Source organism: Vespa crabro, chromosome 1 (genome assembly GCF_910589235.1).
Source record: "Vespa crabro chromosome 1, iyVesCrab1.2, whole genome shotgun sequence".
Taxonomy (NCBI): Eukaryota; Metazoa; Arthropoda; class Insecta; order Hymenoptera; family Vespidae; genus Vespa; species Vespa crabro.
Window position 1 is genome coordinate 24,377,269 of NC_060955.1, and position 25,252 is coordinate 24,402,520.

The 25,252-nt window shown below is 41.8% G+C and overlaps 3 protein-coding genes across 11 annotated transcripts in view; 1 reads left to right on the forward strand and 2 right to left on the reverse strand.

Moving 5' to 3' along the window:
- The window catches only part of LOC124430385 (serine/threonine-protein kinase SIK3-like), a 9,956-nt gene extending 2,166 nt beyond the window's left edge, over positions 1-7,790 (reverse strand). Inside the window, exons 1-13 of one of the 3 annotated variants that reach the window (XM_046976871.1) lie at positions 7,501-7,790; positions 6,116-6,412; positions 5,835-6,005; positions 5,614-5,737; positions 5,404-5,524; positions 5,087-5,327; positions 4,574-4,895; positions 4,303-4,490; positions 3,980-4,145; positions 3,124-3,261; positions 2,647-2,865; positions 2,378-2,574; positions 3-2,028 (exon numbers count right to left, since the gene is read on the reverse strand). In XM_046976871.1, coding sequence (XP_046832827.1) covers positions 1,522-2,028; positions 2,378-2,574; positions 2,647-2,865; positions 3,124-3,261; positions 3,980-4,145; positions 4,303-4,490; positions 4,574-4,895; positions 5,087-5,327; positions 5,404-5,524; positions 5,614-5,737; positions 5,835-6,005; positions 6,116-6,412; positions 7,501-7,653 — 2,844 coding nt within the window. In that variant the 5' untranslated portion in view covers positions 7,654-7,790 and the 3' untranslated portion in view covers positions 3-1,521. Of the gene's footprint in view, positions 1-2; positions 2,029-2,377; positions 2,575-2,646; positions 2,866-3,123; positions 3,262-3,979; positions 4,146-4,302; positions 4,491-4,573; positions 4,896-5,086; positions 5,328-5,403; positions 5,525-5,613; positions 5,738-5,834; positions 6,006-6,115; positions 6,413-7,500 lie in introns of those variants that run through there. The other 2 variants (XM_046976888.1, XM_046976879.1) reach the window with 2 other exon arrangements.
- A 267-nt stretch (positions 7,791-8,057) lies between these two features.
- LOC124430454 lies at positions 8,058-24,258 on the forward strand. 2 transcript variants are annotated; one of them, XR_006943770.1, is made up of 7 exons: positions 8,058-8,309; positions 8,509-8,634; positions 8,835-9,646; positions 9,728-9,899; positions 9,995-10,157; positions 10,588-11,050; positions 23,426-24,258. XR_006943770.1 is itself a non-coding variant. In XM_046977048.1 (6 exons), exons 1-5 carry the CDS (start codon positions 8,265-8,267, stop codon positions 10,109-10,111), a joined length of 1,272 nt encoding a protein of 423 aa, XP_046833004.1. In that variant the 5' UTR covers positions 8,058-8,264; the 3' UTR covers positions 10,112-10,157; positions 10,588-13,924. The 2 variants fall into 2 exon arrangements, 1 of the variants encoding a protein (XP_046833004.1); XM_046977048.1 differs by lacking the exon at positions 23,426-24,258 and having other exon boundaries at positions 10,588-13,924.
- Positions 13,541-23,427, reverse strand: LOC124430582 (growth arrest-specific protein 1-like). Of its 6 annotated transcripts, XM_046977427.1 has the most exons (5): positions 16,409-21,155; positions 16,140-16,246; positions 14,938-15,196; positions 14,635-14,846; positions 13,541-14,485 (listed from the first exon to the last, which is right to left on the reverse strand). In XM_046977427.1, the coding sequence occupies exons 3-5, from the start codon at positions 15,193-15,195 to the stop codon at positions 14,143-14,145; spliced, it is 813 nt and encodes a 270-aa protein (XP_046833383.1). In that variant the 5' UTR covers position 15,196; positions 16,140-16,246; positions 16,409-21,155; the 3' UTR covers positions 13,541-14,142. The 6 variants fall into 6 exon arrangements, with proteins under 6 accessions (XP_046833383.1, XP_046833356.1, XP_046833365.1 ...); XM_046977400.1 differs by lacking the exons at positions 16,140-16,246; positions 16,409-21,155 and adding an exon at positions 21,184-23,427; XM_046977409.1 differs by having other exon boundaries at positions 16,140-21,155.
- Positions 24,259-25,252: the final 994 nt, after the last annotated feature.

The window sequence follows — 25,252 nt, forward strand, 5'->3', positions numbered from 1 at the left end:
AATAATTTAAATAATTCTATTCTTTCGATATTCTAGTGACAATGTACAGCCTTTTTTTTTGCATTTATATACGCTAACATGTAACTAAAAGTATATTCTCTTTCAAGCTTTCTGTATCTCTCTTCTCCTCCACCTTCGCGGATACATAAATGATTTACATTAAAGCGTTGAAAGGAGAAAGAGAATATGTATTCACCGTAAAGATACGCAAACGCGTCCTTCCGACGAGCACTGAATCGAATTCTCGTATAAATCGTCGCAATCAAATGTTACATCGTCTGACTTTTTTTTTCTAAAAAGAACAAAGAGGGAGGAACGGGGGAAGGGGGGGGAGAGAGAGAGAGAGAGAGAGAGAGAGAGAGAGAGAAAGAGAGAAAAGAAAAACACTCATAACTCAGTCTGCATGGTTCTCAAACCGTAAAAGATACGTTTTCACGGATCAAAAGAAAGATTTACAGGGGCGGGGAGGGGAGGGGGTTTTGCGTTTACCTACAAGGATCGCGTAGTGATACGCGCTAATGGCAGACCGATGTCTGTCCATCCAACAGGTACAATGCGTCGAAGGACCAATACTTTTTCTTTTCTTTCTTTTGTTTTTTCTGTAATTTTTTTTCACGATATCTTCGAGTTAATATCAGTGATTGATATTAAAAGAAGGGCTCGTTGTTAGTTCCAACGGGCGACGCACGAGGAAGAGCTTCGTTATACAAATTCTCTCGTTGTTACGAGAACGATCGAAAAGAGTATTAACCGGCCGCGTACGATGAAGTTTCCATTTATCTTTCTTTTTCTTGGATAACAACAAACGGCTTGCTTTTTCGCTCTCTTTTTTTCTTCTTTTCAACCAAAAGGAGATCGCTAGTGTTTATAAAATTGGCGCAGTAAATTATACACTAACTACCTATACACATTTTCAACATCGATCGATACATTCTCTACCGAAAGGAATGGTTTGTGTATGAGTGCGCGCGCATGTCTGTCTACTGTCTGTCTCTCTCTGCGTGTGATGTACATACATATCAGCGATTAGACTTTCATTGAAATTCCTTTACATCTCTTGTAAGCTTCTTGTCTAATACTCAGCTTTCTTAGAAATAACCAGGAGATATAACCAGGAAAAAGTAGATTAAAATAAAAAAGGAAGAAGAGAAGAGAAGAGAAGAGAAGGAGAAAAAATGATCCTATCTGCGACAACAGATACATAGCGGTATGACCATTTTCAAACAAATTCGACCTTCGACGCATCCTTCCATGTTATGTACAAATCAATGACACCGAACGTAACCATTGCGTACGCCAAAGAAACGATGAACGAGAAGAAAAATAGACAAAAAAAGGATCAAAGTATAATAAGCGTTAGACGTACAAATGTTATAATATAAGCCGCGATACTTTTCAAGTACCGTGTTGGCTCATATGCAGCATGCACGCGCAATACTGTATGGAGTGGTGTATCTGGCACCAGGAATGTATTATAATACATAAAAAAAAAAGCGTCAAGACGATATGAGCTGGTTGCCGTCAAACAGTGATGCAAGAAATTAACTGCTGACAAAGCTGGCTATATTGTACTTGGTCCCCGCTAATTCTTCGCATTTTGATCCCCTTTACTTCTCTCTCTTCGGATTCGCAGACTCTAAGTTCGATTTGAACACCACCGGGATATTCTAAACTCAATCCACCACCTTCGACCTCCTCTCTCGAAAAGATAAAACCTTTTGGCGGAGCTCTAGCGTCTATGATCTCTTTAACACGGCCCAATATGGCTTCGGAATTTAATCTACTCGATTCGTCCGAAAGAGTGACCTCTACTTCGGCGGGTATTGCTGTATTGTGTGGCCTACCGATACCACGCGTTATACTAGGTCTCGAGGGATCGCACGGTTCTGAAATGATAAAACTCGGCAGAGTGCTATAATGCGGCAATGCGTCTTCGAGCGAATCTGGCGATGGAGACGGAGACGGTGAACAATTGATCAATGTCACTTGCCCTCCAAGAACGTCTGTCACTGAAATTTGTGGCGGTACCTATAACAGAGGTTTCGAACACTGCTTCGCAGGGCGCACACAACTTTTTGGTTTTTCTTTTCTTTTTTTTTCTTTTCTTTTTTTTTCTTTTCTTTTTTTTTTTTTTTTTGTTTCTTTTTCTTTTTCGTTTCTTTCTTCTCCCGCTACAAACTTTCTTTAGCGGGCGCGCATCCACGCATACGCGCACGTGAGTATGCATGCATGTACGTAGAATTTACGTATCTCTTTTACTTAAGCATTCTAATCCCCAGAGAGACATTTGATCAATCGATCTAAACCAAACAGTTATCTTCTTATATATCGATAGAATCATGCTATGGATTTGTTTGATTATTTCCAAGCTACTTACTCGTGGTATTTCTACAGGATGCTCTTCTTGAATCATATCCAAAGCAGGACTATTGCTAGGCGAATAACTGACAGGCGTTGTAGCCGGTGATCTATGATGTCTTAAGGGACTTAAATCTAATGGCGTGGCCGGTGATTGCGCAGGAGTACCGTGCACTATACTACCTTGTACGGGTGCAGTCGTCAAACCGCTCAAACCTATGAAATATATCATTATATTTCATAAAAATATCAATGATAGGTTGCAAACGTTAAATATAAAGAGCATACCTTGCGTAATGGCTGCTACGCCTCTTTCGTGAACCGGAGACCCTGGTATACTAGCCGGACTGTGCGAAGGTGACGCTAACCTCTGCAACTGTTGGTACTCTTGTTGAAGCGCTTGTATACCAGGACCCGGAGGACCTGATCCTTCCGAGGCACGACGGACCGGCGAGTATCTCTCCGTTGCGACGTGACTGCTTGGCTCTTTATACGAATCTCTACTTCCTATCAAAATATATGGGCCAAAATTTATCTAAACGATCTTATAGAGTTACACATAAAAAGATAATAATACCACATGTATGTATGTCAATGTGAAAGAACGACAAAAGGCAAGTGACTTTTTCCTTATAAACAAGTGTGCGCGCGCGCGCGCGTGTCATTAAAACATAGAGCCTTAGTTATACAACATGTCCACTGTTGACTGCAACTACAGAAAGAAAACATAAAAATCCAAAAATAAAACAAAAGTGCAAAAATTACCAGCACTAGCGTGATACAACGAAGTTTTCCTGTGGTGTGGAAGCGTCGGGCCTCTAAGATGACTCGGTAATAATCGTGACGGCAGGTAAGCTCTGTTCATCCTAGCTTCCACCTCCATAACCAGTTCCGGATTTATAACTACATGCATATTACCAACCAACGAGATGTGGCCGTGCAGTTGACACAATAAAAACAAACCATGCAAAATTAAAAAGAAATCAAATGAAATCAAATTGTCATAAATACTAAATTAAGAGAATTAAAAAGAGAAAAAAAAAGAAAAGAAAAGAAAAGGCCCCTTAAAATTAATCGATATATACATATACATATACATGTAGATATATAAAAAAGACGTGATATAGGTAGGGGGCGGGAAAAGAAAAAGAGAAAAAGAAAAAACCAGCAACTGGAAGGAAGCTCCAAGTATAAAGAACTTTCTCGTAATTTCTCGTATGTTAAAAGCTCTTGGACTGTCAACTAATAATTTCCACGCATTATGCACGTGTAACGTACATAGAAGGTATGCGCTTGAATAGCTTACTCGAGATACATAAATAGGTATTACTGTGGAACAATTGTTCTTACAATTGTATTATATTACAATCGTTGCATAAATCATGTGTACGTGTCAGGAGGCAAGTCTCCGTCCATAAATAATAATTGTTCGATAGGTCGTCGTAGATTCGTCAGTATACACATATGCGTATCTGATAAGGATAATTCAATAAAAAGTATCCATAATACTTTCATATCATGTATGTGCGTGCGCGTTCGTGCATTTTTTATACACCGTGCTACTATATAATGCGCCACGCGGCGCAAATACACAAATACAAATAATATTAATTATTTCTACCTGGTCTTTGCATGACGGCAGTTAACCCACTTCGTCGTCTTCTATCGCTCGTACCAGTTCCGCTTGCATTACCACCGGTCCCATTACCATCTCCGTTTCCAGTACCACCGACGGTAACCGTCGACGTTTGCGCACATTGTACCAATGACGGGCTCCCAGGTTGTAACTATGAAAAGATATTTAAGATAAAAATTTAATAATCCCTAGGAAGGCGCATAAGCGAGACATAAGCTGTAGCAAAAGATGTAGCAAGAAGAAATGTATTTCTCCATTTATTTCTAACATGGCCGCAACATCTTTTCAAATATAACACTTTCTCTTACAGGCTGCAAGTGTTCACGGCTACCAGGTTGACTCCATCCACCGTTCTCACCGGCGCTGCCGCCTCCCCCACCGCCCCCGCCGCCGGCGCTGCCGCTGCCGCTGCCGCCGCTAGTACCACTACCGTGCTGTTGATAAAAAACATGGAGATTGGCCCCTCCGTCGGAGGCTCTTCGTCCAAAGCTTCCTGCTATATAGGAGTAATGTAAAATAATTACACGTTATAAAATATTACTTGTATCAATAATTGATAGATAATAGAAATTCACTTACTGGCGCCCATTACGGGTGGTGGCTTTAATAAATGTTGATCCTTGATTTGAAAATTCTGAGGTGGTTGGTGTTGAACCAGCGGTAGATTCAATGGTAAATTTGTATGCGGCAAAACTTGGGGGTCGTTATTGAATTGTAATATTGGAAGGGGCCGCAACGTATGATATCCCGGAGTATGATTATATGCGTACGGATATGACGTTGGTGGCTGATGCGTCGTGTCACCGGGTCCTACTGTGTGCCTTCGGGTCGCATGATATGGCGTATCGGGTGATAATTGAAGACCGCTTCTCTCTTCGCTTTCTGCCTCTGCTTCACCGAACTATTATAGGGAAAAAGTACCAATCGAAAAGATTATTGTTTGATTGATTCGTTATCTTTAAGGATTGATTGGTGAAGAGAAAGAAAAGAGAAAAAAAGAGAAAAAAAGAAAAAAAGAAATATTAAGATAACCGTCCCAAAGATCGAGAATTTGGATGCGATCGATAAAGGCTACCTTTAGGTAAAAGCTACCTTTTCCAATTGATGCGCGCCATCGGGCATATAATCCCCTGGAATATTTTGTATGGTAGGTAAGGCAGACATCGTCGGTTCCAATCGATCGACTAATAAATTATATATCGCTGAGACATGATCGAACGCATTTCCTTGAATCGCTTTTAACAATGTGTCAGCACTAAGCCCAGGTAATCTAAGCATATTTTCTATAACTAATTGATTCAATTGGAGTGGAACGGCCGTTTCAGGAGTGCACCTGAAATAGAGGTTCAAGAGATATGAGATTTCTTTAAATTTGTAACATTCTCAAATATATCGAGATCCCTGTATACCCTCCGGGTTCCGGTTCCGTTAAACCATCGCCACCCATCCAAGAGTGAGCTAAAATTTGGGAAATGCTCAAACGTCTTTCCGGTTCTACCACCAGCATATGCCTAATTAATTTTTCGCAATCTGCAATAAAGATAAAATTTAATAGCTCGCTTTGCGTTAATTATATAATCTTTCTAATGATCGATTTAACGCGGCTACAAGGTAAATACCTGCTGACATGAAAAAGGGAATTCTGAATTTTCCTGAGATAACGACGGAGCGTAATAATTGCATCGTAGGACCGTCGAATGGTAATGCACCGCACACTAACACATACAGGACAACGCCGAGGCTCTAAACGAAAGCATATATCGTAGTTTATATTACGAAAATGTATTAATAATATTGATCATTTCTTTCCCAAACGGTTTTACGGGTAAAACAACCGTACCCATACGTCGGCACGCGGCCCGTCGTAATGTTTTCCCTCGAAAATTTCTGGGGCCGCGTAAGGGGGCGATCCACACCAAGTGTTCAACGGTACACCCGGAGTATATTCATTGCTGAATCCAAAATCGGCGAGTTTAATATTATTGTCTGCATCAAGTAACAAATTCTCAGCCTGAAATAGGTAAAATTACAGATTACCGACGGAGCACTGCCCAAGCTAACTTTCTCACTTGGACAAGATGTGTGTGTGTGTGTGTGATATGAAAGAAGACATATACCAACCTTAAGATCTCGATGTACCACTCTTTGTTGGTGTAGATAACGGACAGCAAGAACAATTTGACGAAATATTCTTCTGGCTTCTGGCTCCGGCATTCTTCCATTCCTTACGAGATGATCAAATATTTCACCTCCCGGAGCATATTCCGTTACTAAATATATCATCTTTTCCGTTTCCATCACTTGGTATAGTCTGATAATATGCGGATGCCTCAACCTCTTCATTATGTGTACCTCCCGGAATATTTTTGCCAAGTTCTCCTCGTTCAATTTCGTTTTATCTATTATTTTTATAGCCACCTATAACAGACCGTCGAAAGTTAGAAATATTCTGATTCTCTCTCTCTCTCTCTCTATATATATATATATATATATATATATATATATATATACATATGTATATATATATGTATATATATATGTTAACGAGGTATATATATATTGAGGAAAGCGGACAATTAAATAAAAAGGTATTACTCAAGTCGAGCAGACGCATTGGATCGTACGCATCTTTATCTGGAAGCATGTGTTTTAACTGTACCTTGACGATCCTTAAGACGATTATGATCCTATGCTAAATGTGATGCGTAGGAATAAAAACTAATGCACCAATGAACGCATACAGTTATTAAATACTATGAAAAAAGACAAAAACATTTTTCTACGTTGTGATTATGAAACAATTAGCGAACGGTCGAATAGATGGCGGAAATAATTAATAAGAGATAAATAAATTATTTCATCCGATGGCTATTATACTAGAATATGCGTATTAGATGGATGTTATAAAATGCTTGGTACAAAGTAGCTTATATCACATGGATGCTATGAAATATATCGAATAAATATAACTGTCGAGTTGAAAAGACTATTATCAAGATATCCGGATAGAATTTTTTACAACTTTTGTCAATCTTGGTACATCAAGATATTCATTATCTCCTATCGTCAATTTATATCGTAATTACGGATAGATATAGTGTGATTGATATATTTTTGTTTTCTTTTTTCTCTTTCTTCGTGAAAAAGTGTTAAAACGATATATATGTATGTATGTGTACACACATATAGATATATATATATATATATATATATATATATATATATATATGCACGTTATTACTTGTTATGAGTTTGAAAAATTTACAGGAAAAACATATCTCTGTCGATGTGGTAGGGATGGTTAGTGGTAACACTCGAAAAAGAACTTTTTGGTACGACCAAAGTGAATCGTTTCGAGCAAGGCGATAGCGTATTCTCGAGCACGACACCGTTAATATTATCGTAAACTCGACGATAATTCATGCGTACAGTGTGTGTTATTCAAGCATATAACGACAAAACGATAGTTTCCGTGCACCTAAGGAGTTCTTAATTGACGTTTTTACCTTGGATTTTGTTACAACGTGGGTTGCCATTTTGACAACGGCAAAATTACCCTTGCCGATTGTTTTCTCCAATTCGTAATAACCAACGCGAATAAGTTTGTTGACAGAAAATTGTTGCGAAACCTCATTGTGCGACGTCGTCGCGGATGCCATTTTTTAATCACTTGTCTCGCTTAACTCGTTGCCAATCACTTACTGATTAGTACGGCTATATTCCTGATGGGGGCACCTGCGATCGACGATTGCGTTGCCATCTGACGAGAACTTGATAAGAACTTGAAATAAACCAAAGGAATAAGCCGCTCTTACAATAGACTTTTGCAACAAGTCACCTTTACAACGATCATATTTTCACTTATTTTATATCTCATTGGCAAATAATTTGAACTAGGGACAAACTTGGCGAAGAAATTCGCAATCGTCAACGAATTATTTTTATCATTAATATTGTTATGTATCGGCCGTTAAACCGCGCATACCACAGATGCAGTTTTATGGAAACGTCTCTCGTAACATGAAATTTGTTACACGAGGTCGCTGACAGCTCTCGGAAACGGCTGCAGGATGGTAGCCATATTGGTTCATAGGAAACAGACTGTAAGTCATAAAGGAGGGTTATAGAGTTTGTAACCGATAACAAATAGGTGCAGCTTCTTTATAAAGTTAGAGAAAATTAACGAGAGGGAAGGGGGATCTATCTCGGAACTCAGGATCTCGACTGGCGTTCCTAGAGGATTATTATTATACGTGTGACTACGATCAAGATGGCCGGTGAGAAGCTCGTCCCTTGTCCAGAATTTCAATTCTCGGTAAATTAAGTACACCTTCGACTCATCGTGCTTTTCGACGGAAAATCTTTTATAACATTTATTACTTTTTAGACGCAATTGCATTATCTTTTGATTAGAAGAGACCGCAAAATTAAGTCACGTAGAGGATATAAATATTAGTTTGCAAATAAACCTTTCCAATGTTATAACCATCCCTGATAAACGATTTGGCTTTTAGACAACAGCTTGTTATATCTGCAATGGGTACTATGGCCCATGCTTCGAAGAGCCTGTTTGCGCGACCTGTCACGCATTTTTGTTTCCCAATGATATTGGATTATTTCAAGTTCCGATATTTAGCGAGGTAAATAAATAAATAAACATATGTGTATATATATATATATATATATATATATATATATGTATATATATTTCATGAATCATTCGACCTGACTCTTATTTAAAGAAATTTGCGATCGTTGGCGAGTGGGGAGTGTGTGTGTGTGTGGGGGGGGGGGGGAGGGCGGAGAAAAGAATTGGATCTTGATTGGAAATCTATTATAGAAAACTGACGATGAAGATTCTGGAAACGACGAACCGACAGATCTTTATTACAATCACGAACGAAGAACGAGCCAGCAACAACAAAATTCTCCGCAAAATGTGAATTTCAATGTGTTCAATAATCAGAATCCACCTGTCAATACATGCGCGAGCGTTGAATCATTTAGAATCAATTATGAAAGGAATTTGGAAAGGTTGCAAGAATATCAACGCCGTCAGGATAACTGTATGCAGTACGAACATGAAGTTGGGGAACCTTCTAGGCCTTATAACTTGTCATATAGATTGGATATGTTGACGAATCATAAGCATATAGAGCACGAGCCTATCAACGTGCCCGGTCTTGTAGAGAGCCTACCACCTGAGGTTCTTTTGGCCGTTTTCTCACATCTAGACGACGTAAGCCTTTGGTCGGCCGCAAATGTTTGTCGCAGATGGTGCGGCCTATTATCGACCCACGTAACGGCTCAACAATGGCAACAACACGTGAAAATGCGTTGGCCGTTATATAGACCCATTGGATTGGTTAAAAATTGGTACAAAGTGTACGATCAGCTTGCTTCTTCTGCCCCCTGTAGAACGTGTTTAGCTCAAACGTCGTTACGAACGAGAGCTCCGAGAATGGAGGAATATTATTGGAGGCGAAATAGATTACTAAGCGAACTGAAAAGTTTAAGAATGGATCCTCCGGAGGGTATAGAAGCTACGCCTTTGGATCAAATGTGCTGTCATTGGCAGGCTACGATTACCGGACCCGTGGGTAGTCCTTACGAGGGTGGATTGTTTTATTTATACTTACAAGTACCATACAGGTGCATAGAAAAAGAGATTATGATATCAAATTTCTTCTTTTTCCAATGATGCAAAATGTACGTTAATAATTATTATTTTAGTTATCCAATGTGTCCACCTGTCGTAAGATTTCTCACAAAAATCTTACATCCGAATGTTTCAAGGCACGGAGACGTTGGTATAGACTCTATACATCACAATTGGTCTTTGGCTCTTACCATATCGAAGGTCCTCATTAGCGTGCAAAGTTTACTCACTGATCCATACTGTCAGGTAAATCTTACACGTTCTTTCGTTTTCTCCTTCTCCCCTTCTTTTTCTATCAATTAAACAATTGTCTTTATTGAAACGCCTTGTGCCTGATATAGGTATGCATGGAGCCAGAATTAGGGGAAATGTATATGAACGACCGTGAAAGATTCGAAGAAGTAGCCAGGACGTGGACGTGGCGGTACGCGATGCACGACGTTATAACGCCACCTTAATGTATCAAAAAATAAGATATTATCAACGTTATCATTCGTAAAAAAGGTACGTAACGAAGTGCATTTGTAAAACGATCTGTGTTTTCGATTAATCATATGTTACCGCCGAGTTATGTACATGAATTAAAAAGAAAAAAAAAGAAGAAGAAAAACGATACGACTATGTGTTGATGATTATACAAACTTTATATTTGGATCGAAGTAATGTAATAACAAAAGACGACAAACATTTTTCCAAACATTCAAGATTTATCCTTCAATATTTTATTTCGTTCTTTATCCGATCGATGGCGTTTTGTAACCATACACGTACTTTCTATGTATTTCCGCGTATTGTCGTTCTAATATATTTTCACTTATATTTTCAATTTCGACAAATTATCCGACTAATAAGTATTAAAAAGGAGTAGCGCATTAACTTTCTCAGTTTCTCAAATAACCTGAAAATTTACACTCGAGAAAATATTCTTCTCTAGACTGAATGGATTATCGATCGAGACGTCGACGAAACGTGGTACTCTCAAGAGGACTCCCCACTTTACTCCGGTCAACCTGAAAAGAACAATTTCGATGGCATCTTTACGACTGACTAAAACCACGGAAAGAAAGTCGCGCAGCTGTTAGGTGGATCCTTCGTCGAAACAAAAGTTAAAGTTGAAAGCTGGAAGGATCGAAGCTACCTCTTACCCCTCCCTCTCCGATGTCTTTTCATTTTCCTAGTCGTAAACCAACAGCCGACGTTCCTGAGGTCGGTGGTGCGTTTCACGAGGAGATCCGACTGCAACGGCATAATTAGTAGAGGATTCTTAGGGAATCTCTCTCTCTCTCTCTCTCTCTCTCTTGCTCTTTCACTAGCTAAACTCGAGCATCTTCCTCTTTCGGTAAAACGGACGATAGTCTCGAGAAGGTCGAGCTGAGAGAGCTCTAGCCCGAGTCAAGGTGGGTGGTCCGCGCACGGAGCCTGCGGGCTCTCTCTCTCTCCCTCCCCCCTCCCCTCCCTCCCCCCCTCTCTCTCTCTCTCTCCTTACCTCGAATACCTTCTCCGTCGTACACACGGGGGTCCTCCTGCCGTTCTTGGCTACGTGTGTGGCCAACACCAGCATCCTTCTCTTTCTTGCTCCCTTTTCTTCTGCCTACCACCTATCTTCTTTCCTTCCTTTTCCGCCCTCTCCCTCATACACGCGCACGCTACCTCGATCCTCTTCGGTGTGTGTGTGTGCGTGTGTGTGTGTGTGTGTGTGTGTGTGGCATGCGCGGAAGAGAGTCTACCTCTACCAAACGCACCAAGAGAGCAGCAATACCTTTCCTGTTTACGAAGGTCCATCGTCGCGTTGGAGGAGGGCAACGAAAAACGAACGAACGCCATGAATTCTACGATACGACGATACGGTTTTATCTCGTAAGCTCTCGAGAACTTGGAGACTTTCGAATCTACTCGTTTGTCTCACTCGCGACGCGACCCGTGAAAGAGGCCGGCCAAGTCACGATACTCTTTCTCTCTCACTCTCCCGGATTCGTTCTTGCGAATTTCCAAGTACCGTGTTGCTAGAAAAGAGACATTGTCATCGCAGATAATAACAGCGAATTTGCGGTAGAGAAAGAGAGGAGATAATGGAAATGTCGATTGGAAGGTAGCTCTAGGGCAAAAGAAAGGTATGTTGAAATCTTAGAAATTCCTGGACCATATTACTTCCACGCTAATTACTTCCACGTCTCGTAAATATCGTTTACTCTCGATAATTATAGCGCCGGCGGGCGAGGTTCGTGCAAAATATCCCCCTCGTAAATATCGGTCTTATTCTTAATTATAATCGCGAGAGCGCTCGTTAACAAGCCGAGCTTTAGCAACGATATTATACTTTATAGTCCGTTTGTTCGAGCAATTCGAAAACTTCTTTAATCGCGGAGAGTAGCCGCTGCTGCGCTACCGAGAGGATCGTTTCGCGTTTGGGAAATACACCGAAGTACCGTGATGATGTGTTCAGGTAGAGCTTACACCGGCTATACGATATCCAAGTCTGTTAAAAGAAACCGACGTGTGTGGCCAAGTGGTCGAGAGCACCACGCTGGATCCGTATAGTTGGTCCACAATAACAGCTGATGCTCAATAGAATGCCCCATAGCCCTTCGCCTCCGACTTTCTCTCTCTCTCTCTCTCTCTCTCTCTCTCTCTCTCTCACTCACTCACTCACTCACTCTTCGCTACCTTTTCCTCCTTCCTCGGCATTAAGCACTGCTCTTCACACTCTCGCGTCTCTTATTTTCTTATACATCTACCTACTCATCCAAGGTGAGTGCTCTCTATTCGTATCCTACTTTCTTTCTACGTCGACCTATCAAGTTTTTTGATAATATTGCTGACCCCCCCCCCCTCTCTCTCTCTCTCTCTCCTCGGAATCTTAAAGGAGAGGAGAATTGTTTTGAAAATTTATATCCAAAGAATTGTTAGACGAGCATTGTTACGATTCTTCGTGGTCATCTCAGTTTACAAAATGAGCTACGAGATCGTTAGATAATAATCGTCTTGGTCGTGCACCTGTCCGATATCGAGTGGCCCCTTGTGATCTTTTATTTTGTCCCTTCGCTAACTGAACTGCCTGCCTGCCTGGCTGGCTGGCTGGCTGGCGGCTGGTTGGCCTTCTTCCTTACGAGCAACACATCGACACACGGTGGTAAGAAATATATTTATTATTTAAATTAAATACTCTCGGTTGTCCATTGGTAGAAAAAAATGATGCGATAGTCGTAAAATAATTAAAAGTAACTACAATAGATAAAAATAATTTACAGTCGTTGTACCTTCGTTACATTCTCGTCGCCCGTTGTCTCGTCACAAGTCTTTTTGATAACGCGACCCGATATTTCGTTAGTTTTCATTTTTCAAGAGAGTCTTAGACAATGTAGCATCGAAAAAGTTGCTTTTTCTTATTTTCATTAATAACCAATATCGACATATCCAATGTTACCTTTAACGCGATTCTTTTTACGCAATCACCCTAGATAATCCAAAAGTTCTCATTAACCTCTTTATCGTTCGCATTATGAAAGAAAGGAAGAAACGAAGAAGATGAGTATTTCCGCCGTTACGAATAGATAGTTCGAAACGCATATGTAGCTTGGTAACTCGCGCTTAATTTCGCACAATAAACGTACAATACATCGTATGATTCCTTCGATTCGGACGAATGTACGCTCGTCGTCTTATGTTATCAATTGACAAGGTCTTTAAAAGATAGTGAAAAAACGGTGGGATACATCGTCGATGAAAAAGTTTGGAGAGTTGGAATAATGAAAAGAAAAAAAATCAAATGGAAAAGTCTTTCGTACCCTTCAAAGGGGAAGAATAACCTTTGCGATTGCGATCAACGTTCGGTCGTGCTTCGTCATAAATTAAGAATAATAATAATAATAATACTTATAACGCAACAATATTAAAAACAAATATCCCTATCTGTTACTATATAATACATAATCAATGTACAACGCTAAACGTCTCCTTGCTCCTCGGTCAATTTTCTTTGCAGAATTTTTTGGAACACGCGGTTGGTTTCTATCGGAAATCTTTGCGTCCTTAACGCAAAACGCAGTCTTCGATTAGGATACTCGGGGACAAAAGCGGCAGCTTTATCTCTGGCGGTCGTCCTCTTCATGGACCGCGTTCGTGGTCCGGCGCTTATTCTCGTAAACATTCCTAGAAAAATGCTCTTTGGTCGTTCACTCGCGGAATACTGTACTGTACTTTATTTGGACATCTCGTCTTGCCACTCGGTTGTACTCGGCATCAGTCTGAAAAATACAATACGCTAGACCGTCTCTTGTTTCTTTTCCCCCTTTCCCCCTCCGTTAACATCTCGGCGTCTCAAAGTTTTCTTGGCGTTCGATGGTGCGCGATCACAGTTGTTCGACATTCGTTCCTCGTACATCTTTCATGTGAATTCTCTTGAAACCAGTCGAAATGAAAACCAATTGCGCGTAATATGCAACTACCTTAGTAGTATGCAACTACCGCGTAATATGCGCGTGATTAAAAGTTATTTAAAAGATAAGTGTGGATTACCTTGGCTCGCAAAAAGAACGAGCAAAGTGATGGACATCGCCAACGTCGTCCTGTCGACGAAAGGACGAACGGTCGTGGCCTCGTTAGGCACCTCGTTCCCAAGAACGTTCGTCTCCGTTCGAACGATCTCGTTCGTCCTAGTCCCGTCGACGACTTTTTTTACTTGGCGATAATCGTGATGAATCCTACCGAAGCAGAGCGTATTCATATTACGATGGATCCCCTTGCAATCGTATTCCTCGGAACCGTCGCAAAGACAGGTACTGAGCTTCGCCGCCTTTTCTTGTCGCGTCAGTATGTTGATCGAATTTCTACATCTAGAGACAAATGAGCGAATCTATTTATATATTATACATTTGTCATCGACAATTTGCCCATTCGAATATTACTTTTAAATGGGCCCCACCGATATCTACTATCGCCTTTTCCCTTATTCTCTCGATTGAATCGAATCGACGGTACGTACCGGTGAGTGCACTTCTTCCCGTGGAACATGCTCTTGCAGAATTTGTTGTAATACGACAAAGCCGTTTGACATAGGGCATCCGCGTTACATATCCACGTGGCTATCCTGCAGGATACCCTCGTCCTGTTCATAGCCGTCGTCACCGACGATCTACAAATCTCGACCCTCTGCTTCGATTGTTGACAGAGCTCGTCGTCTCGCGTGCATTGACACTGAAAACATTTTTTCCATCGACATTATCGACATTATATTATAGGTATCTTTAGATATTAGACGCATGGAGATATCTCTCCACGTTCTCACCGTCATGAGCTCCTTTCCCTCGTCGGTACTGGTCAAAGCGATGAGCGCGTGCTGACAAGCGTCGGAGCAATTGTCACCTTGCAAAACGGAGGCGCAACCGGTAACGTAGTGTTGAAGAGCCATTCCACATCCGGTTCTATAAGCGCACCTAAGTCTCGCGTCCTCGCAACGCACGGAAGTGGATCTTGTGCCGGCTAGCATCGTCGTTAACAGCATCGAGACCAGGACTACGTCCAACCGATGCACCCCACGAGACATCCTGAGGAAGAAGAAACGCATAGATAATCCAACGCATATCATACCTGATTATTTTTATACTCGCTTTGATCGAATTGCCCTTTTTTTTTTTTTTTTTTTCTAAAGTAAAGAATAAAGTAAGAAATAACAAAGTTGAACGACTCGCGTCCTCAAACATTACTAAGATATCATTTCTAAGATCCTCTTTCATCCTCGCTCCCAGATCTCGCCGACTATGAATCCGTTCGATGGTCGCGTTCGACGACCCAATTTTTATATATGTTTACATTACGTTTCACTTGCTGTCTCTAAGTAATCCGATCAAGTGTCTCTTTGGACTTTGATATTCCCGAGTATATTTTCAGCTCGTTGTTTCAAGTAAGGAATACAAAAGACGCTTAAGTAGGTTCTTCCGTTGCGAGCGAGAGAACGCGCGTCCCTCGACGTGCGGGGAGCCAATTATCGTTCGAGTTCAACCGCTCGTACCTTGAACGGTGACCGTTGAGTTTCCTCGCCTCGAGTATTACAAATCATACAGAATTTCTTTCGATTGTTTTTCCCCCCTTCCCCTACCCCCTCCCCCCCCCCTCTCTCTCTCTCTCTCCCCTTTTCTTCTTCATTCCGTTAGATAATCTACTATCTAGAACGTCGTATCTCGCTGGCCTTGCGACAATAAGGAAAACGAATACGCTTTTACGTAGGTGTCGATGGTTGTTGTATCCGACGAGCCTGAGAAAATACAATTCCTCCGGTACCTAGATACGAGTGGGTGGGAACTTACGAGCGGTTCGCATTATCGAGTGAAAGCTAAATATATGTACGTTTATCTCTCTCTTTCTCTCTCCCTCCTTTACCGGTCTCCACGTTAGCTCCACGATCGCTCATAGTCGCGATCGTAGCGACTTACATAATTCTCGATAAACCGCTTATGGCTTATCGACTTTACTTTACGATATCGAACTTACTTTATTGGACGCTGACTTCTTTTTGGACGAGCGAACGAACGATCCTTTTGCAACTCGAGCTGCAGGCTCGATTATATCTTGATGTCTCTCAAAGATGTCTCGAAAGCCTTTCGGAAAATATGAGCGAAATGTTTCTATCGTTTCGAACAAGCTCAGCGTGTTTACGTGTTTAGAAAAAAAAAAATATATATATATATATATACATATATATATCATCGAGCGTTTATTTGACGACGAGGTAAACGGCAACTAGAGCGAGAAACACATACCAAAAAATGCCGACTATCGTCGGGCTACCATGCGACGCGGAAGAAGGCTTTAATCGTCGGAAGGTGTCGGAAGAAGAAGAGAACTTTTTATAAGCGAAACGCAATTTGCGCTTCGTCGCGTCGGAAACGCACGAGAAAGAAGACGTGACAAAAAGTCCTAACGAGATCTTCGTTCGAGTGACATAGGCGGGCGAAGAAAGCCTGGTTTATTTTAAGAATGTCGCGGAATGCAAATTTACGCGGCGAGATCTTCTCTCGCGTCAAAGAAAACTACGACGAGCTACACGAGTTTTTAAATTTGCAAACTATTTACGACTACAAGTCTCGAGAATACTATGTCGCAACTTTTATGATATTCGCTTTACTTTCTAAAGCTAAAAGGAACGAAAGAGGGGATATACAATTTTCGGGATTCTTTTTTTCTTTGTTTTTTCCAATTAGCTTGCATCTCTTCGTTCCAACTCGAACACACGATTATTGATATCCATATCGTTAGTACCGAGTAACTGAGCGAGCGGTCAAAGCCATCGGTGCATTGCGCTGCAACGTACAAAACTAATATAGAGATAATATACAATATAAATAATACATAGGGGTATACGGTGGTAGAGCTCGCAAAGCACGCGCTAGCCGGCAGCCGTTCGGTAATGCGCGCTCGTCCAATTCATTCCCATTACATGATATCTATTACGATATACGTTCAATGCTTTAGACTTATTTTATTTAATCACTCTCGTAAGGATCAATCACATTTAGAAACGGAATAAGTTTTTCGCAATAATTAAAACTCGCTTTCGGATTCGTCGCAACCCAGTCTCTTGACTGCTAGCTACGATACAAGGAAGCGCTCGAAATGCGACTTTTTAAAGGGGAAAAATTAGAAACACGTGTAGCCACGAGCAAAGTAATAACTATAATTAATCTTGTAACGTTCCGAACGTATTCAAGAAAATGGACAGCGAGCTCTTTGTCCGAATCCGTTCGAAGAAACTGATTTCTCTCTTCCTCCTTCACTTTTTCTTTCTTTTTTTCTTTTCGTCTCATTCTCTCTTCGTGCTCCAGGCATCGCGATACCAACTTGGAGAACGAGCGAAGCGTCTAACGGTCTGAGAACCTTCTTGCCAACCTCCGGTTACCGATCCGGATATCGTTTCGTAGAAACGAAAAATAACGAAACGCCGAAAATCCTCGCTTATCGATCGATCGATCGATCGATCGATCGATCGATCATTTTTATCTTTGTTTTTCTACATACGCATGTATTTCAACGTTTATCGTTCTTACTCGACTAGATGGAAAAAAATTCATGCGGCAACTAAAAATATACCGTACTTGGACTCTTCCTTGAAGCTTCCAAGGAGCACGCGAGAAGCTCGGAACACGTGACATACATAACGGATTTCGACTCTGGCTGGCGGCCAGAATTAGAAAAAGAGCGAGCACGTTCTCGAAATCTTTCGAGGGCCAGGCGAAGAAGGCTAGAAGCGAACGGAAAAAAAGAAGGAAGACAAGGAGAGAGAGAGAGGGGGGGGGGGAGGGCAGGAGGAAATAAAAACTCTCTCTGTTTGCATTTCGATCGGATGCATCGACGCTACTCGTAGAGGCCGAGTAAATAATTTCATCAGGTTTCGTTTATGCGACGAGTTAATATTTACGGAACGATCACTTCGAGGTCTCGCGCTAAAATACACAAGCTTGAGTGTAAACGATCGTAAGAGAGCAAGGCGTTACGCAACGACTCGAAAGGACTCGCTTTGCGAATGAGAAGCCCGTTCTCTTGTTTGTTTACGTCTCCGTACAATCACCCCGTACGTATTCGATCGATCGCGACGACGTCATAGAATGATACATCTTAATAACGGATTTCCTCGATCGAACGTAGATCCTAACGTAAAGCTTGCTTTTACCTAGGGCTATCTTCCAGAGGATAATACCCCTTAAATCCTTTCTCGGAAAAGAAGAATCCTCGAGAAATAAAGTTCGAAGGGCGATCCTGCAAACACGTACATCCTGGAAATCATCTTTTCGGACGAACGTCGATCTAGGAAAGGGTCTGGGTCATGTCGTAACGCGTATGCCAGTTTCAAACTATGCACTATCGGGCAGTAATTTAGGTGCAGCGGGCCCACCGAACGTGACGTGGGCCTCCGAGCGTACAGGCCCAAAATGGACCACCAAGACGCATTTTAACGGACGTGGCAACGAGGGACAGATGGCCAGCCCCAATAGTCCCTCAGTGATTACCAACTTGGAATACTTCCTTCCTTCATATATAGATATGGCTCGTAACACTCATTAACTCAGTGATCGCCAATTCGAAATTCATAGTCCGAAGAGAATATCGTGATCGAGCGTTGCTTCCGGGTTTCGAGGAGTCGTGACAGAAAGTCGCGATCTGCCAGGTCCTCTAATCCGGCCCTTCTAACGGTTCACGAACCGATGCTTTTACCTTTATGTTTTTATGTTCCAAAGAGAGATCGAGGGAGATGTGCCTCCTGGATAAAGTCCTCATGTTGGAAAATGATTGACCGCGAGTCTCGTACGTCGAACGTATTTGCTGCCCCCTCCCTTATACCAGGTGCCAAGCACGAGCTGGACAAGATGTTGCTCTCTACGTATCTTACTCTTTCTCTTCGTGGATATTTGAAAAGGCAAAAAGCATCGATAAAATGAGAACGTGAGAGAGGAGAAAAACGTCAAATAGATTCTTCAACGTCTCACCGCATTCCCCCTTTCCTTTTCTAATAATCTCGATGCTCCTGAGAGTACAATAGGGCCGAACCCTTCTCAGTCGTTATACGGTAGGTCGTACGTCTACGTCGAGCTCCTCTCCTATTCCCTTAAACTTCTCAACTACGAACCTACATCCTGTTCTATCGCGATAACTCTTCCCCTCCTGAAGTTAGAAGTTTTAACGGATAGAAAAGCTGAAGGTTGAGGGACTGTACCAGGCGAGCCTTCCTAGATTCATCCAAGGAAAAAGCTGCTACGTCGAGCTTCTATGTCTTCATAAATTACTCTTCTACTACCCGGACCCTTAGAAACTCGTTTCTCGCCTGTGATCCTTACGGTTTTCTATTCGTTTTTTCTCTCCGACAAACGGGGGATATATTCGAAGAATATCTATTTTTCTTTTTCCCTGTCTCTGCTTTCTCGATTGATTTAATTTTCTCTCTCTCTCTCTCTCTCTCTCTCTCTCTCTCTCTCTCTCTCCCTCTCTCTCTCTCTCTCCCTCTCGGTCGAAGAATCTACGAGGACTATTAATCGCTTTAATATCATCCTACGCGATGGTAGAGAAAGAAACGTCGTGATTTCCGACTGAGGATCGGTTTTCGCTTCCATTGCCTCTGGACTTGGCTCGATCCTCGCGCGAGAACCTCTCTCTCATGATTGAGCGAGTCGTCATTAACGCGTGCCGCTCTTTCTTTCCCTCTCTTTCGGAAGATCGTTACTCGTAAAAAAAGAAAAGGGCAAGAAATATTTTAATTGTGAAAAAAATTCTCACATTCTAGATCATTAACATGATCATCTTAGGATCCGAAGGTTGGTTTTTCGATGATTCGCGCGAATACGACGAATGTGTCATTGGTTGCTTGATCGTTAAGAAAGAGGCCCGAGTCACGACCGAGTCAATGCCACGCGAGTTCGTTAGCACAGGGACACATAAATCTATGGCACGAAGTGTCTTGGGCGCTAATGAGCGGACGACGCTGCCAATTTCATCTTCCTATTACCTTCTTCGAACCGCCTGAAAGAAAGGAGGGAGGATAGCCTTTCATCGTCTACGTTCTATACGTGGTCGCGTGTCTCGCGTTTCAACGTAGGATGTCACACACTACTACGTAGGATGGACGTACTACTCTCGGGGGCAGGTGATTTTCAACATTGTCGATGCTCAGAGCGCAAGAAGGGAGAGAAAAGTCATCGTCCTTTCCTTTCCTTTCGTTATCGTTCGTTTCTCGTTCTAAGACTCGCGCATAAAAATTCTACCGACATTTTAACTGCTCGAGCGCCGAGATCTATATCTCGAGATCTTAATTATGTTGAAAGGTGTTTTTTACTTGTATTATTTTTATTTCGATGGAAAAACTCGTTTGCATTTGAACGATAATGCGATAAATATGATTTGAAACGTACTCGGAACGTACGCCTATCGAGATCCGGTTTACGAAATTCTCTTTATCATTGCCCGTAACTCCTATGCCTTTATTTGCAATTTATTATCCGCGGGTACCTAATTATCGGCGAGTACTATGTCGGAATACAAAATTATATTTATTTTTTCTACAAACAGTCGAAGTACCCGTTATCGCATATTCGCCTTGATGATCGTTCAATCGAAGCCAGACCGAACGGTATCCGTTCGTCCGTCGCTCGTTCACTGCGATCTATACGTACTTGGAATTTGATTGAGGCTGGTACAGAATAAAAAAAAAAAAAAGACTCACGTCTCGACTCGTTAGTTTCAACTTTACTATCGCAACAAAATCGATAACCCCCTATTCTTCCTTTCGTTATTCTCATAGAATATCGTTTATCGAATATCTCTCGCTCGCTCGCTCGCTCGCTCGCTCGCTCTCGTAAACGATAAACGCGCGCCGAAATTTGAAACGAGCGTGAGAAACAGGAGAAAGCGCGTACGCAACGTAGTATTTTTTTTGTTTTGTTTTTTTTTTTCTTTTTCTTTTTAGCGCGAAAAGGAGGAAACGATTGAAAGGCGATTGAAATGCTATCTTGAATTCCTATCGAAGACAAAGTTATCAAAATTCACATACCTTTGTATATTCTTTCGACGAAAACTACACGATTATTACATCGTGCTCCTCTCGATACACTTTCACACTGATTCCCTAAAATTCCGTTCCCTCTCGTTTTTCGCGTCCGATTGTTATAATTCTATGAAATGTCTTGTCCCTCCGTTTCTCTTTTTCTCTCCATCCTTCGACTTTCTTTCTTCTCTTCCTCTTTGTCTTATTTATCTTCCTCGTCTTCGTTTTCCTCTTGTAGTTCAATTTAAACGCGTAACGCAAAAGATCGACGCGAAGAAGAGGTTTGAATGCGAAAACATGCGAAAGATAAACGAAAGAACGGAGAGAGGGAGAGAGAGAGAGAGAGAGAGAGAGAGAGAGAGAGCGAAAATGTATAATGTAGCTCTATGCGTAAATGCGCGCGCGTGCACGCGCGCGTCTGTGTGCAGGGAAAGGAGAGAAGAGAAGAGATCAAAGAAAACAATGACGGATAAACGGAAGTAAAGAGGGAGATAGAGGGAGAAAGAAAAAGGTAACGAGACGTTCGCGCACGGCCGCAGCCTCTGAGTTACTAGATTGAGTTGTGACGGCTCCGAAGCCGAAGGCCTCGTACTCCGCCCTCCGCCCCACTCTGTCCTCCACCCACAGGGGTCCAGGGCACCCCAACCTGCGTCGTTTCTTGGCTGATTGAGACACCAGCCTGCTTCCAACACTACTTACTTTTCCCTCACCGACATCACTGATTCCTGGCCCCTCGACCGTTTGCTCTCTCTCTCTCTCTCTCTCTCTCCCTTCTCCTTCTCCAGCGACACGACTCCACCCCTACTTTGCTCCTACTCGTCTCCCTCTCCGACGACGAGCTCAACGGGGCCTCCGAGGGGTCCTGTGACTCTCAACCGAGTTCTTTTCTCGAGTTTTATCCCTTTTCCGTTCTCTCGAATCTGCCATTTTCGGCCATTTTCATCAAATGAAATAGCGAAATTAATTTAAAAACGAATTAAAAGGTGAACCTTTAAAAAGAAGCCCCTGAAACTTTTCGATTTTATCAGTCAACGAAAGAGGTGGTAAATACAAATAGACTTGTTTCTTGATACTCGTCGATCTTGAAAAGGATATTTTCATTGAAAAATTCTTTTTGATAATAGCGTTCGCAATGCTCTATTAGAACGTTCGAGAGCTTTTGTAAAGACGATGATTACGGTATTGAGAACCTCGGTTCTACTACTTCGCTATCTCTTTTTAGTAAGGCGCGTAGGGCCAGGACAATGGTCCCAAGTGAAGGAAAGCAAAGTAAACTTTAGGTAAGAACTTGGACTTGGAAGTAAGAAGCACCGAAAGTGATAGGTCTTTGGCCCAGGTAATCTAAGCAAACTGTGCCACGCGGCACCCGGCACGCGCTTACTTAAATCCTAAAATCAAACAATTCTCCTTAAGCATATTTAAATGTTCCCTCATAATATCCCACGAGTCTTTATAGAAAGAGGCGCGCACATTATCGAAGGAAACTCTCGAAATATTTTTTGTCCATTAGATTTGTACGTATATTAATGAAAAGTACGAGTATCGATGGTCGACGTGATTTATCTCAGATGCACAACAAGTAGATACATCCGTATTAATCTCTCCTGTTATCGCAAAAGATCGTCCTGGATCTTGGTAAAAGAGGAAATCTCGTAGTTTTGTCCGGATATGCTTAAAAGCATCGCGTCCTTTACGTGCCTCGTCGCAATTGTTCAAATCACGACGATCAACGATATTAGAAACTCGAGGAGATCTCCGATTATCCCCGTGCATATAACGTGCATGCGATCGTTATTCTCCGAAGATCGTTTAGCTTCGCTGTAAGAGCTCTTCTCATTGATATTCTCGTATAAGCCGCTTGTTATACGTGCGACCCTAACAAAGTTAAATAGGCGCTGACATCGCGCGAGCGATCGGCATTCTGGTACTTTCCCATCGGGATATATGCATGTATAGCATATGCATGTATACGTTCGTGTTGCACGCGAATCACTTTGCGAAGAATCTTTTGGCGCCTTCTTCGTTTCGTTTCTCTGGCCGTTCCATTCGTACGAAATGGATTAGTTGATCCTTCTTGTAATAATCATATGAAGCTGTTAGAAAAGCAACACTTTTTTTTTTTCCTTTTTATCGAGAATGCGTACAAACATTTATAACCCGTCGATCGAATTTTCATGATTTTTCCCAAATTAATCGATTTATTTGAAATCTTATCCGTTTTCTTAATAGAAAGATCTTTCTTTTTTAGTTCAACGATGTCAATGGGACGCGTCAAAGGGAATGATGGAAGATAAGAAGAGAGAAAAGGAACATGACGTAAGGGCGCAAAGGAAGACTAAAGAAAGACATATTAATTTAGGATCTTCGTTTTATCAAGATCAAAGGAAACGAAAGAATCTTCTCAGCGGGCTTTTGGGACTCGAAAAGTTTCAAACATACATTATCTACGATGATATCGTCGTGTAGACGAATTACCCTTCCCTTTTTCTGTTTTCCACGTGGAAACGGGTAGGTTCGTTAGGAAAGTACATCGGTACTTTACCTACCGTCGGATCTATTTGAAATGAATCCTCCTTTGGAGAAAATGTTTCCTTTGATTCGATTTTAAACGAGCGATGATAAAAGAAAAAAAAAAAAAAAAAAAAAAAAAGAAGAGAAAAGTAAAAATATGAGAGAAGGACCGGAGGAGGAGAGAGGAAACGGAGAGGTACGAGACAGGGAACACCTCCTGACAAATGCCGTAACACGACGGGGGAGTTCTTAACGCGTAGCCTCGCTCCTGTCAAGCGAATCTCTCAGCAGGGTGTTCGCTTTTACGAAATCGTGCGTCCTGCGACGTGGTCTTCTTCTCGGAAAGAAAAAGCATACGTTACGAGATAATCAGCGGCGTTGTTCCCGACCAAAGCGTGAATACGAAGAATATGTGATAATCTTCCTATATGGTTATATCTTTGATATTTACTTTGTTAATTTAGCCCATTTACCGAGACACGACGAATTTTTCAAGATTCATTTGATCGTTTCCATGAAGAAACGAAATTGGCCTCTCTCGGTAATAATAAAGAAGGATCGACGATTTTCTATACTCTTTGTTCCTCGCCACGAGATTTCTTCTTCTTCTTTTCTTCTTCACTTCTTCCATCGAAAGAAATCCTCCTGCCAAAGAATCGTTGAACCTAAAATCTTCGAGGCACGCCCCATCGACGCCTTCTCGCGGCGTTCTCCAAAGAAAAGAGGGGAGAAAAAGGAAAGAAAAGGAGAGCATGGAAGGAGAGACCGAGAGAACGTGGTACATCGTCCGATGAGATCTCGATTCCCGTTTTCCTCCCTTCCTCTCTTCTTAACGTTCCGCTCGATCGTTAGTCGCCGGTCTCTCTTCTCCTCCCGTTGGACCTCTCTCTCTCTCTCTCGACTGACCCTCTCGAGAGGATCTCTCGAGGGCCCTCGTGATTGCTTCATTAAGACGTCAAGAGATACTGCTAGCAAAGTCGCCGCTCGTTATTGCCTTGGCATCGCGCCGCTCGATCACCCTCGAACGTACACACGCTCTTATGTTTTCTTTTACATATATGTCATCGAGCCGCCAACTGGAATGGACCAAACGTTCTTCCTAGTATGAACATTTTAAAAGGGTAGACACGGAAAAGCGATCGATCCTACGAATACGCCTTTATTTAATAATTACATATCTGACGCGTATCTTTCCGTCGAACCGACGAGATTTTCTTTCGAAAAATTATAATACCGGCCACGTTAAGAGAGAAAGACAAACGAGCGGGAAAGAGTTAAGTAGGGTATAAGAGGCGGTGATAAATATTCCTTATTCCTTAATTGCTCCCACCAAAACTCGACTCTATATCGACTCTATGGAGGATCGAAAAGACGAGTAAGATTAGTTTCGTTGATACATGAAATTTCTACGTCTTTCTTTGCTTCCTTCTCGGAACGCTCTTTCGTTTCCTCAAACTATTCAAAAGGGAGAAGCATTTTATGTCAATCAAACGATTTTTCTTGATCGATAATGTTACGTTTTAACGACTTAATGAATTTATTACGCTTTCTACGCAGATTTTTT